General features: G+C 38.1%; 1 protein-coding gene across 1 annotated transcript in view; it reads right to left on the bottom strand.

Annotated features, from left to right (window-relative positions):
• Nucleotides 1–2193: 2193 nt before the first annotated feature.
• BAZ2B (bromodomain adjacent to zinc finger domain 2B) overlaps nucleotides 2194–15128 on the bottom strand; it is a 143992-nt gene continuing 131057 nt past the window's right edge. Inside the window, 3 exon segments of the mRNA XM_032210955.1 lie at nucleotides 2194–3695; nucleotides 9421–9564; nucleotides 12143–12408. Coding sequence (XP_032066846.1) covers nucleotides 3542–3695; nucleotides 9421–9564; nucleotides 12143–12408 — 564 coding nt within the window. The 3' untranslated portion in view covers nucleotides 2194–3541.

Genomic DNA, 15128 nt, shown 5'->3' with positions numbered 1-15128 from the left:
ATATTGCCTGTAAAATTAGGCAGAATTTGATTATCCCTTGATGAGCCTACCATCAATTATGTTATCTTTGTTTTGACTTTAATTTTTTATTTAAATTTGTGAGTTGTTTGCAATTCTGCAATTCTGACTGTAAAGAAAATATTCACTCCTTGCCTAAAACCCATCAGGCATTCTTAAAGTGGCCAGCTTGCCATGTCTATACTCTAGTTTGAGCTCTTAAAATTTGCCAAATAGCATTGGTATCTCTGAAGACAATTGCCTCCAAAGCAAATGTATGTGCTTATGTTTGCATTCATGCACATTTCAGTCAAATCCTGAATCCTGGTGACTATCTAGACTAACTTTGCTCTTGCCTCCTTCCTAGAACTGTAAGGGATTGACTGGCTCAAAATCACTCAGCTGACATCCTACATACTGTACATACATAAGGGAGGGCTAGAACCGACCACCTGTCTGTTTGTAGCCTTGTTTCTTTAACCACAGTACCAAAATGGCTGTAATAATCCTTTAGTTCTTGTCATATGTGGTACAGCCCAGAAATAATGCAGTCCAAATGCTACACATCTGAAATTCTCACCGGTCTAGTGCCAAAAAAAGCATTAATAATCCAAAAGCAGAAAGAAAATACATACCTATGTAAGTGCTGTGTACCAGAGCTTAGTCTTAATGGTAAAAATAAAAGATTTCCAAACTTTCTTTGTTTACAATGCCCTTAGAATCTCAGTAATATTTTTCACAGCAACCCTAGTTTGTCCAGTGTCTGGTTGACATAAAGTATTGCAGTTTCCCTCAAAACTGAGGTGCAGAGGTATGAACCACAACTATAAAAACTTGTTCTTCCAAAGTCATTTTTTTATATTAGTACTACCACTGTGAAATACCACTATGCCATGAGCTTTACTACTGAGTAGACAAAAGTCATCTGCATTTTGAGTGAGTGCAATTACAACAGTGAAGACCAAAAGACTATATCCAATTTGGGTAGAAAATGGCCATGTCTATCAAAATACTCCAGAAAAAATCTCACAAACTCTTAGGACAAGCTTCCTCTGAAAAGTATTTATTTTCCAATTGGTTGGAAAAGCAGCCGGTACTGAAAAGATCTGAACTGATTGCCGTTTATGGTATTGATACTGACCTTTTAAATTCTGAAGTGTTAAGGACCACTTTTCCTGCTTTGAACATGCCTGGCTTAGCCAATGTATGGAAGAGATCTCTTTCAAGAAACTCCCACTGACAGAGCTCCCACGGTCATATGGGATAAGTCCTCCTGGGTGATTTCCAGGTTATGAAATGTATTTTTGGGGAAGTTGTCCCTTTGCTCATTCTCACTCACTCACACAAAATATCCCCCCCCCCCCGCCGTTTGGTTCGTCATCTTGAGTGTTTGCCAGACCAAAAAGACGAAGTATGAATCAAGTAAATATAAAAGTATGTTGAGTTTGAAATAGCAGCACAATGTCAAATAGATGTTAAGATCTAGAGTTGGTATTCTCCATAGATGTGAGACATCAGTTATCCTGAAACAAGACAAGTTTTAGGAAGAGTACTAGTGGGCCTGAGCCTTCTGAATCTAAAGCCCTATGGTTCTCCTACCAGGCATAAGAAATCAACAATGTCAGGCTGGAACTGCTGTAGATCATTTTCCTCCTGTTGTATCAATGATAATTTCAGGAAACGTCTATTATACTAGGTAGAAAAAAGGAGTTGGAAAAGCACTGTATATAATAGAACATATACTGTATTATTATTAAACACAAGGTCTGTTTGTAGTAATTTTACCATGATATTCATGCAGCTTCAGGTAGTTTCCATAGCTTTCATAACTCCAGGCTGACATTCCAGAAATAATAGATTTTGGTTTAACACCGGACTGAATGTATATCCAAGCAATCTGGCCATTAGCCGTGGGTCTGATTCTCCTACAAAAACAGTAGTGTACAAAAGGCAGCATGTTGGGGGTTGAATGTTCCAGGAAAGACTCAAAATATTCTGGTTTATTTAAAAAGAAAAAGATAAGCTCCCAGTATGTTCAAAAGTGTTTTGTTCCCAGAAAGATAAGTTTTGTCCTCAAACATTTTATATAGTACATTTTCCATTCATATTTTCAAGGAAAAAAAACATGTTGCTAATAATGCCAGGTTTCTTAAAATGTGTTTGAACAACATAGAATTAAAATAACTGAGAAAAAACTGGTTTGCAAAACAGTCTTTTATTGTATCCGTGCCACACATACTAGTGAAAAATAACACTCCTAAAAAAAAAAATGCTACCTTTTCCACAACATTTTGTTTTAAATGAAACTTCAAGTACTCTTACATAGGTACAAAAAAAAGTCTGATCTATCTGCCTCCAACAGGCCACCACAACACACAGTAGATAAAACACAGTGGTTACAAATTTTTTTTCTTCTTTTTTCCTTTTTTTGTTGTTTCTGTGGCAAGGCAAATGGAGGGAAATGTTTTTATGAAAAAATACTGTGTGCGTAAGAAATTGTCACATTTTTATTCCACATGGATACAAATGATTATACTCAAATTTGAGGCCCTGGTGGCTTGAAATTATATAACAAAATAGAAAAATGGAAAACTAATATCCCCTACACCCTGTTTTAAAGGCAGGCACTACAAAGATTAAGGAGACTCCACAGTGTTGGTAGAGGATACTTACTGTACAAGCCATATAGCTGTAATTACCTTAAAACTAAAATAAAATGCTACAGTCCTTTCTAAGGCATAAACAATGTCTGCAAACAATATGTACACATCATACATATTTAAAACAAGACTTAATATAAACAATAATGAACAGTATATACATATGTTTCATTTTTTTCTTCACTGTTTTGAAATACAATTTAACTACACAAGTGATGCAGCAACATATATATAAATGTACTTGTAACTCTACAGTAAAGTTTAATTTTTCGTGCTTTTTACAGCACATCAGTGTAAACAGTTTTACTTGGCTTTGTTTTGTTTTGTTTTTTTTAAATTTTAAAACATTCCTTGTTTTATTCTCAACATTTAAAGCAATTTTATTTTATTTTATTTTCTTAATTCTTCCTTTTCACAGAAAACGAAGAGTCTGGATGCTATTTAATCATAAATAATTCATAAAATTAAATACATTTACTAAAAATAAACTACAAAGTAAAAAAAAAATGAAAAATAGATATTTATTGAAAGGGGAAATACAACTTTTTTCCCCAACTAGAGCTCTGGTGGTTGAATATTCAGTGCGTTTTGATATATTTTAAATTGCTATTGCACTATGACACCCCTTACATTTAAATTATTTGGGTGTGCTTCCCTGTTCTACCTAAAATAGTTTGATAAAACACACAAACCAAGAACCAAGGGCCATGGTTACTGAAGGAGTGACACCTTAAGAATTAGCACTACTCCCGGTGATCCCTTAAGGAAAAATAAAACAGTCATTAGTTATGCATGTGCCTTGTACTTTAATGTAAATACACTTCACATTGCTGGTCTTATTTGTCCTCTTTTAAGAGAAGAAAACATGTTGGACTGTGATCACTTCAGCTCACTTTGAAAATCTCTGTCCATTTTTTTTCAAAATGTTTTCTCATGTTGTGGCCAGCCCGACCAATGTCAGAATCATCTTCATTAAATGTTTCACAGTTGTCAAACACAAGCCTGACATCTATAGCAAAAGCCTCAAGATTAGGATACCTGAAACAAACAAACACAGCATTCTTTTTATGTGGAGTTAAAACAGAAAAATACAAACAAAATGCATGCTAAGGAGAAATTTTGTTTAAAATCGGACGATGCTGTAAATCAGCATATTCTACCAAAGCCAACCATTACACATTTCTATGTAAGCAATAAAGTCTAATTTTAATACAATATTACTACAATGGTAGCATACTTTGTAGAATAATATCTTTGTTTGATCCTACGCCATTAAGTCAGTAGCCACTCACAGCAACTACCCAGGCAAGCCTTCTCAGGTTGATCTGTCCTGATCTTATATAGAATCATATTCATTTAAAAATGCCTCTGAGAGATTTATACAGGTAGTCTTTGACTTACAACAGTTCATTTAGTGACCATTCAAAGTTACAATGGCACTGAAAAAGGTGACTTATGACCATTTTTCACACTTACAACCTTTGTAGCATCCCCATGATCATGTGATCAAAATTCAGAAGCTTGCAAACTGGTTCATTCTTACGATGGCTGCTGGGTCACAAGGTCGCGCGATCACCTTTTGTAATCTTCTGACAAAGTCAGTGGGGAAGCCAGATTTACTTAACAACCGTGTTACTGACTTGTCAACTGCAGTAATTCACTTAACAACTGTGGCAAGAAAGGTCTTAAAATGGGGCAAAACTCATTTAACAAAAGTCTCACTTTACAACAGAAATGTTGGGGTCAATTGTGATTATAAGTAGAGGCCTGCCTGTACTTCTACCTGGTCTCATTAATAGCATCAATAAATAGTTAATAGATGTGGCATGATCAAACAAATGAAAAACATAAGCTTACAACATTTCAAAACTATGAATGTGTTCCAAAAGTGGCAAGTGTAAATTTTAGCTGCAGTCCAGTTCATATTTATTGGAGTAAATCAATCTCATAAAAGGGCTTGACTTCCAAACACATTCATAAGAAAACTTAAGGGCAGGGGTGGGTTCCTGCCGGCATAAATTACACCTATAATTTGCCCCTTAAAAGATCTGCGCATGCGCACAACATTAAAAAAGGTTTAAATAGTACATTTTTTCAATGAAGAAAATCAAGATGGCCCCGCCAAAGATAGAACCAGTTTGGGCACGTGTCTGGCCCAGTTACTACCTACTCAGCCGAACCGGTCCGAACTGGTAGGAACCAACCTCTGCTCTAGGGGGAATATAATGGATACACAGATATTAACCCCCCCCCCCATTAAATCATGTCTGATTCTCTGAACAAGTCCCTGCAGGTTTCTTGGCAAGGTTTTTCAGAAGACGTTTGCCCTTGTCTGCTCCTTCCTAGGGCTGAGAGTGAGTGACAGAGCCAAGGTCATCCAACAGGGTTCATGCCCAAGGTGGGACTAGTCTGATATCTTTACTTCTGTACCAAACTGACTCTCAAAACTCTGCATAATTTAAAATAAATTAAAACTTGAGTTATTTTAAAAGAAACTAAAAGAGTACTCATAAAATCCACACGTATATACTATCTCTATCAGGGTATGCTTGTAAAGACACTCATCTGTGCTGTGACACTGCCCAGCACGACCTTCCAGCTCAATTTCTGAAATTTCAAGTGTGTTTCAGATTGCTTTCTTTCCCCATAGCAATATTTTTATCTATTTGTATCCCATTTTATTATTTTACAAATAACTCAAGATGATGGCTAACATATATAATACACTTTCCTCCTCCTCCTTTCCCCACAACAACCTTGTAAGGTGGGACTAGAACTCAGGATCTAGTTCAAACTTGGTCTCATATGCTTCTCCCTTTTTAGATCCAATCACAGTGGCAACTGCAAGATGAGCGGCATATAAATTTGATAAAGAAAGAAACAAACAAACAAGACAAGGCTGTCCATTATCCCCTTTGTTATTTGTCCTAACACTATAAGTTTTAAACAGAAAAATCAGAGAAGAAAAAGACATAAAAGGAATGAAAATAAAAAAGGAAGAATATAAACTGCACACATTTGCAGATGACTTGGTCTTCCTCTTAGAGGATCCACTAAAAACTGCACCTAAATTGATAGAAAAAATAGAGGAATATGGAAAAGTAGCAGGTTTGAAAGTAAATAAAGACAAAACGAAAATTTTGACAAAGAATATGCTATTAAGACAAAAGGAAGAATTGGCGAAAGTTTTGAAGATTCAAGTCATGAACAAGGTTAAGTATTTGGGGATATACTTGACAGCAAGATGCAGTACACTTAAAGAGAACAATTATCATAAACTTAAACAGCAGATCGTGACAGATTTGTCAAGATGGGAAAATCTACAACTATCAATAATAGGGAGAATATCTACAATCAAAATGAATATATTACCCAGAATTCTATATTTGTTCCAGACAATTCCCATTAGATTAGGGAAAGAATACTTTGATGAATTAAATAAGATAGTGTTGAAGTATATTTGGCACGGAAAGAAGGCAAGAATAAAACTAAAATTGTTACAAGATGCTAGAACAAGAGGAGGATTTGGCCTACCGAATTGGGAGATATACTACCAGGCAACAAGTCTGATGTGGGTCAAGGAGTGGATAACATTAAGAAATTCTAGATTACTGACTATAGAAGGACATGATTTGTTGTTGGGATGGCATGCTTTCTTATGGTACAAGGGAACTAAAACGCAGGGGTATTTTAGAAGACATTATATATGTGAGACTTTGTTGTTAAATTGGGAGAAGATTAAAAGGCAACATTATTTAAAAATTCCAGTCTGGTTATCAACTATTGAAGCATTTTCATATCCAATAACATACAAAAAAGAACAAACAGATATGGTGAAATACTGAATGCAAAGGGTGAACTTAAATCTATGCAAGAACTGGAACAACAAGGTATATATATATATATATATATATATATATATATATATATATATATATATATATATATATATATATATATATATATATATATATATATATATATAATATAATATAAAAAGATTTTATTATTGAAGACATTTAGGATAATTTTATGAATTGTTATAATATAAATGAACTCAATATCTACTATATCTCGTTTAAAATAAAGATATAATAGTGATAGTTAAATAAATGAGACATAATAACAATAAGATATTTAAATATATTTGATTTGATAATATGTGATTTTATATAAATGATAAGTGATGACTACGGAAAGAATGCACAAAAACCTTGTAATCAATCGACACACTGTTCATAAAGGAAAATGATTTTATGTTTCTGTTTTGTTTTGTCTCTTTATGTTTGTTTAAAAATAAAAAAACTCTTTTAATTAAAACAAACAAACAAACTCTTGTTTAATAGTATCTCATTTCTAGTATTAGAATTTGAAACCAGAATTAGTTACCGTATATACTCGAGTATAGGCCGACCCGAATATAAGCCGAGGCACCTAATTTTACCACAAAAAACTGGAAAAGTTATTGACTTGAGTATAAGCCTAGGGTGGGAAATGCAGCAGCTACCGGTAAATTTCAAAAATAAAAATAGATACCAATAATGTTTTTGAATATTTATTTCAAAGAAAAACAGTAAACTAGCGGTGTATTCAATGAAATACTTCACTCACCTCATGATGCTGATGTCCCGCTGTGATGATGATGTCCCGTGCAGCCGCGGGAGCGATGTCCCGCCTCCTATGACACACGGCACAGTGATTCCTATCATTGGATCACTGTACCAGAGGAGGTGGGACATCGCTATGTGGCTGCTTGCCATAACAAGGAGGAGGTGGGACATCGTTGCAGAGCGGCAGGAGGGGGAGGAAGGGGAATCATAAGACAGCCCTGCATTACATTAGAACGTGAGGAGGGAGGATGGTGCGGTGCGCGCTGCGCGGCAAACTGACACAGAGGGAGGGGAAACTCACAGGGGCGCTGGGCCATTCACGAGTGTCACCCAGCGGCATGGCCCCGCCCCTTTTTCTCCTCCATTTCGGGCAAATTTTTCACTGACTCGAGTATAAGCCGAGGCGGCTTTTTTCAGCCCAAAAAGTGGGCTGAAAAACTAGGCTTATACTCGAGTATATACAGTAGGTCTTTTCAGGGGTCTTTTTAATCCACCACCAGCAGGCTCCACCTACTGGTAGTTTCCATGAAACCAAAACCATGCCACATAAAACACTGTGCACATTTGTCCTTTGTTCAACATCATTATCAAAAAAAGAAAAAGTGGGTGAATTATTTTCAGCTTATGTGTGTGTGTGTGTGTGTATGTACTTCCTCACCCCTTGCCGATCTTCAGTTGCGTTCAAATTCAGTATTTAATTTCAACCTGAAACGAGGGCCTTATTGCTATTTCTAATCAATCTTCCTGCTCCACTCCGTCTCTTCAATGAAGTTTAAAAGCTTTTTAGAATGCTTCTAATGTCCTGGTATTGGTGCAAGATTGCTTATTATTGATCTTCACGTACTTTTCCCCCAAGACTTTTGAGAAGGGCTACTGAACTGCAGGTTTAGCATAATGGACACCAAGCGTCCAACTACATTCAGAACAGCCTCTGGGTGAAAATCTGTTGCCCTGCCACCCGGCTGCCATGCCACCATAATTGTAGTTCTTCTGAATGAAGATGTATGATTAAAATACCATGGAAATGCTGTAGCCAGGTGTGCTCACTACTGTATTTCCATTTTTTCCATTTTGCTTCATACTGCCACTCACAGAAGAGGCTTTTTTTGATTTGCAAACCGACAAATGTAGATTGATGCAAGTTCAGATATAAAGGATGTAAAACTGCCAATGGCAAAAAAACAAAACAAAACAAAACCCACCTCCACTCTCAGCCATTTCTTAACTTGAAGATGAACACAGACTGACGGTCTTTGAAAGTTTGAGCTCACAATACTACTAAAATGTGCTCCCTATCACTTTAGAACCATGAATATCAGCATAAATCAGAAGAGATTGAAAAGACAATGCAAAAATATTCTGATTTTATTTAAATGTGAATGGTAAAAGCAGAAAATTCATCATGTGGTAATTTATAGTAACTGTTGCTACTTGTATTGCTAGGTAAATTAATTGATTGGTTTTGAATAATTCATGCAGGACAAGACTTTCAATGGCTATATTGTTATAATATGAAACATTATAAAGCATAAGTGGAACTATACCTATTACGTTCTTGACTTTCCAAAGGCATTTAGTTCACTGCTGCATATCTGACTATGTGGGCTTTGATGTGATCCAGCAAAACCTTTTTTCTTTTTCTTTTTATAAAAAAATACACATATATGCATTCTGGATACATGCATATACTTGTTGCCTCTTTTCCTCCTGCTGCTGGTCCTCCATTAAGCCCCAAGCACTATGCCATGTCCCTCCAAAGCATAATAATATAACACATAATATAACACTACAACCCATTCTGCACTTCTTCCATTTGACCATTTTTCCTGACTCTGTGTAAATGTTCTTTGATGGTGGTCCTAAGACTCATCACACTTTAGATGCTTGCAGAAGCTAGTAAATGCAATGTAGTTCCTTACTGGATAATAGTCTGATACACAAAGCCCAAGGAAACAAAAAAAGCTTCAATCGCCAGTGTAACTACTAGTACTACATACTTACTCACCTTGCCAGCCCTGACTGTTCACCATTATGGTATTCTAGCACCTAAAATATTAGACATCAGACACTACCTGGGTTTTAATTACCGGTAATCAAAGTGGATTTAAAGTTTCACTTTTTTCTTTTCTGTGGTTCCTCTGATTTTTACTTACTGTCCACTATTCAGCTTCTCTCGAATTGTAGAAAAATCCATCGGTTTTTTAATAACTTTCCTATAACCAGGAACATGTTTCAAATTTACAGGAAGTAGGAAAGGCCAGGCATCTTCATGAGTTTCCAATTCAGACAGGAGCACACTAGAAATATTTAGAAAGAAAGTCGCAAGTCAGTTCTCAACTATTTTACACCTCATGTTGCAATGAGTATCAATAAAAAAAAGTCAAAGGGCACATTAAAAAGTAACACATTTACTAAGGGATTAGCTACAATTAAACTCATTTGATGCAGAGAGGAATCTTTAGAAAATATTTGGGACAGAGAGCAATGGTAAAAACCAAAATTGGAAGAAAATGATACTATAGAAGCTGTATAGATATGAGAGACCAAAATCGCCACGTGAATAAGAGGCACTGAATTCTGCCCAACTTTCTGCAATTTGTATCAAAACCTGTTTCTCCCAGTCACATTTTGACAACAGAAGGGATATTAGGTAACTAAAAGATGGGCAATTGATGACACACCCAAGGAAGGATCTCTGAAGGGTTTTTCCCTGGATTGTGGCTTTTTCAATTTACCAATAGGAGGAACTGGCATTTCCTTTAGTTTATATGACTCTCCTGGATTAGGGAAAGTCTGAGAATTATCCCATAAGATCCTCTGATACAGCAAAGGTTTGCAGGTAGCTTCAGGAGCTGTGCTTCAAAGCATCATGCATGCCGAAAGCTGAGGGGGAGGGGCTGCAGACTTCCTTGTTGAAGAAGCAAGTGCTTTGGAATTTATTTTTCAAATGGACAGTAAGTTGTGCCTTTCATTTCTTAATCATTTTAAGGACTATTTATTAAGATAAAAGGGGCTCTCTTTAGCCACAGCCTCACTCCTTTATGAAGCTCTGTGTCATTTTGAGGATTTCTTCATTATTAAACAACAAGGAAGAAGGCTGCTGAAGGCAAGTTAAAATAAAGAAGTGGGGAGTATCTTGAAAAAAAGCCAAACTGATGGAGAAATATAAGGGCAGAAGTTCATTATTTTTAATAATCTGTAGCTTGGTCTGCTTTGCTATGGGTGGCTAAAACTTTCCAATTTTTATGATTCCTGATTGGCCAGCAATTCTTAAGTGACTTACAAAAAAGCCACTCTTTGACAAAAGAGGAAGTTAAGAAGATAGAGGAGCAAATTATTAGAGATGTATTTGAAAAATCTTTAAATGAAATCCATCACTTCAAAGATCAGTTATGCTCCAAGGATGTTAAAAAAAACTTCTCAAACTACTTCAGAGATGCAAATATATGTAGAAAGTTACTAAACCACTGAGCCAATTTCACAAGTAGTGTAGCTGACAATGCAGAGAAATCGATTGCAAATTTGGAATAAAAACTTAACACCAATTTTTATTATAATGTTTTAAATATAAATCTCCCAATTCAATTGAAAAAAGAGCTCCTAGAAAATCTGCAACTTTTGAAAGGACTTTCTTTCCTCATGAACATTAACAAGGTTGAGAAATCCTTGAGAAAAAGAGAAGCTTATAACTACTTGACAAACATTGCAGAGAAGGAGAACATTTTATTCCATGAAGACAAGCTGGAAAGAGTAACTTAAACTTAATGAGTCAATTGGAATGAGGATGGATTTTATCGATCTGATATTTGTAATTGAAAGAAAGTCTTAATCTAAGGTTTGAAAATGTATTTTTAATATATAATGCTAAAGTAATTCCTAAAGTTTGTAAAATATTATTGAACGTGTATTTGAAAGCATCTATGTTAAGAGAAAGTTAAAAAAGATGTATTGGCTTAAAGAAAAGTTTAGAATTTTTAAAAGAATGTATACAAGAAGAAAAAATATTCCAAAAGGGAAGCTTGAAGGGAGTGATCTAAATTTTAGGAGATAATTGGAGTTAGTTGAAATTTTATTGGTCTGAAGTGAAATATAAGAGGAAGAGGAAATTTAAAAAAAGATGTATTAGAATGTTTTGATTTTAGAAATGTTTTTAAAGAAGAGTTAGTGTTTTAAAATGGATGAAAAAAAGTATTTTCTCTTCATGGTTAAAGAATCTGAAAGAATACAGTGAATGTTGTTAATATAAATGGTGATGGTTTATAAAGATTATTAAGTGCAAACAGAAATGCATATTACTTCCACAGCAAGGAAGATAAAGCAGAAATGGTTAAATTGATTGTTCAAAGCAGATAATATATTTAATTATGTTTTTTTTTAATTTGGATATCACTTCTGCATTTTGTGCTTGTGATGAAAAAAAATGAAACTTCAATTTTGGTTTTGCTTATTAGATAGATTTGTTGTTATAGAAATGACTAATTAGTTATATATTAATGTGTAAATGTAAAAATGTGAGACTGTACTGTTGTTGTATTGTCTAAAAAAGTCAGAAGTCAATGCTTTTTTCTTTCTTCCCTTGCACCTCATATTTTCTTCATCCTCTCTTTTTCCTTCCCTCAATTTCCTATTTTTATTTTTATTTTATACATTGATAAGACAATAAAAGTCATGAGATAAAACATAAAGGAGGAAGCAAGGCAGGGAAAGTAGAAGTGGAGTTTCATTCCATTCATCTGTTTTGTTCTTAGGTTGGGACCTGTCAGATCTTTCCTTTGCATGAGATTAGGGCAGGGTCAATTTTAAACAGCTCCTGTCACATTTCAGTGTCTCGGTTTGTTTTCAGATAAAATCTAAAATTAATGCACTCAGCAATACCTGCAAAAAGCCAAGTCCTTGGATTCATCACGTTTCATTTTCTTCACAGGGGAGAGTGTTTCCTGTTTTGATGGACTAACAGAAATGCTGTCTTCAATTTTTCTCTTTTTGGACTCCGTTTTCCCCTTTTTAACAGAGCTGCTTACAGATGCTGAGTCTTCATCTTCCATTTCTACCCCTGGAGGGAATTTCTTGCTTTTCTTGTGTTCATTACTTTTTTTCCCTTTCATCTGATTTTTTTTAACTTTTAAAGTTTGACCACTTGCCTGTATCAGAAGAAACGAAACCAATAAGAGCAGAGCAAACATGTACTTATTTCTGTTAGCAAACCTGGTTCATACCTATCACTGTGGCTTTGTCAATATTGCTTTCATCTGAAGAGGGCCACAAGCTAAGCACACAAAAAGGAGTTAACTGTGCAGAACCTTCCTAAAAATGTCTTTAAAAAGTCATATATTTTTTTTAGTCATTTTATTAAGATTTATAGGCCGCCCTTTTCCCTGAGGGGACTCAGGGCGGCTTACAATCACAGGGAAGGGGGTGCAATATCAGAAACAAACAATATGTGAACGAAAGAAAGAAAATAATAAAACACAACTCGCATTCAACAGTCAACACTCGGGCGGGTAAATTGGGAACCTATCCCCAGGCCTGATGGGAGAGCCAGGTCTTGAGGGCTGTGCGGAAGGTCTGGATGGTGGTGAGGGTACGGATCTCGACGGGGAGGTCGTTCCACAGGGTCGGAGCTGCAACAGAAAAGGCTCTCCTCCGTGTAGTCGCCAGTCGACATTGACTGGCGGATGGAATTCGGAGGAGGCCCAGTCTGTGCGATCTAATCGGTCTGAGGGAGGTGATCGGCAGAAGGCGGTCTCTCAAGTACCCAGATCCACTACCATGGAGTGCTTTAAAGGTGGTCATCAATACCCTGAAGCGCACCCGGAGATCGACAGGTAGCCAGTGCAGCTCGCGGAGGATGGGTGTAACGTGGGTGAACCGCGGTGCGCCCACTATCACTCGCGCGGCTGCATTCTGGACTAACTGCAGTCGCCGGATGCACTTTAAGGGCAACCCCATGTAGAGCCCATTGCAGTATTCCAGCCTAGAGATCACAAGGGCTCGAGTGACTGTTGCGAGAGCCTCCCAGTTTAGGTAGGGCCGCAACTGACGGACCAGGCGAACCTGGGCAAATGCCCCCCTGGTCACAGCCGACAACTGGTGGTCAAAAGTCAGCTGTGGATCCAGGAGGACTCCTAAGTTGCGGACCCTATCTGAGGGGTATAAAATTTGACCCCCCAGCCTGAGTGTTGGAACATTGGCCAAATTGTTGGGAGGGAAACACAACAGCCACTCGGTCTTGTCCGGGTTGAGTACCAGTTTGTTAGCGCTCATCCAGTTCTTAACGGCCTCAAGACCCTGGTTCATCACGTCCACCGCTTCATTGAGTTGGCACGGGGTGGACAGATACAGTTGCGTATCGTCCGCATATTGGTGGTATTTTATCCCGTGCCTCCGAATGATCTCGCCCAGCGGTTTCATGTATATGTTAAATAGTAGGGGGGATAAGACCGAACCCTGCAGCACCCCGCATGTTAGGGGCCTCAGGGACGATCTCTGCCCCCCGACCAACACCGACTGCGACCTGTCCGAGAGGTAGGAGGAGAACCACTGCAAAACAGTGCCTCCCACCCCCACCTCCCGCAGTCGTCGCAGAAGGATACCATGGTCGATGGTATCGAAAGCCGCTGAGAGGTCAAGGAGAACCAGGATGGACGCATGGCCTCCATCTCTGGCCCTCCAGAGATCATCGGTCAATGCGACCAAAGCGGTTTCTGTGCTGTAACCAGGTCTGAAGCCGGACTGGAAGGGGTCAAGATAACTAGCTTCCTCCAAGGCCCGTTGAAGCTGGAAGGCCACCACCTTCTCCACAACCTTCCCAATAAAGGGGAGGTTGGAGACAGGACGATAGTTGTTTAAAATGGCTGGATCCAAGGATGGTTTCTTCAGGAGGGGTCTCACCACCGCCGTTTTGAGTGTGGCGGGGAAGTGCCCCTCCCGAAGGGAGGCGGTCACGACCGCCTGGATCCAGCCATGTGTCACATCACTGCTGTTGGCAACCAGCCAGGAGGGACACGGGTCCAGAGTGCAGGTGGAGGCACTTACAGCTCGAATGGCCTTGTCCACATCCCCAGAGGCAACATCCTGGAACTCAACCCAGTGATGGTTTGCCAAGTAATCCTCCTGTGTCTCGGCTGGATCTACTGCGGTGGAGTCCAAGTCCGACCAAAACCGAGCCACTTTGTCCGCCAAGAACTGAGCATAGTCCTCAGCCCTACCCTGCAAGGAGTCTCCCGCATCCCTCCTATTGAGGAGGGAGCGGGTGATCCTAAACAGGGCGGCTGGGCGTGACTCGGCGGACGCTACCAAGGCGGAGATGTGTGTTCTTTTGGCAGCTCTTAGTGCCCGGACGTAATCCTTGGTGCAGGTAGTCAGAAGTTATGAACCAGATGCTTTTAGGGCAGCAGTTTTCTTCAAGGTTAAAGCTTGTATGCTGTGAGAACATGGCACATGACGATATAACCATGCGGATGAAAGGACAGCACTGGAGATGAATTTGTAACAAGGAACGTTTCAACTCTTCCAATCCAAAAATTCCAAGTACATGAAGTACTGACCGTAGTGCTGATCCTACTAAATTTAAGTCGAGGTTAATAAGAAGTTTTGTGAAGGCCACTCATCCCACTACCAGTCCTGTACACACAATAATCCTCTCCTTGGTAAGTTGGAAATAGATACTGTATATTCGGAACCAGCTGCAATGGAAAGCCAATTTCTAATAGGCACTTGTGCAACTCCTCTATCTCACAGGAGCCCCTGATACCTTTCCAAAGAGCTTTTGGAACAACAATCAGTGAAGCACCAGGACAATGATCCTCTTTTCTATGCTTGTGATTGTGCTTTCCACTTATACACTATAGAGGAAGAAAGG

This window comes from Thamnophis elegans, chromosome 1, assembly GCF_009769535.1.
Source record: "Thamnophis elegans isolate rThaEle1 chromosome 1, rThaEle1.pri, whole genome shotgun sequence".
NCBI lineage: Eukaryota > Metazoa > Chordata > Lepidosauria > Squamata > Colubridae > Thamnophis > Thamnophis elegans.
This window is presented reverse-complemented; position numbering and strand designations above follow the sequence as displayed.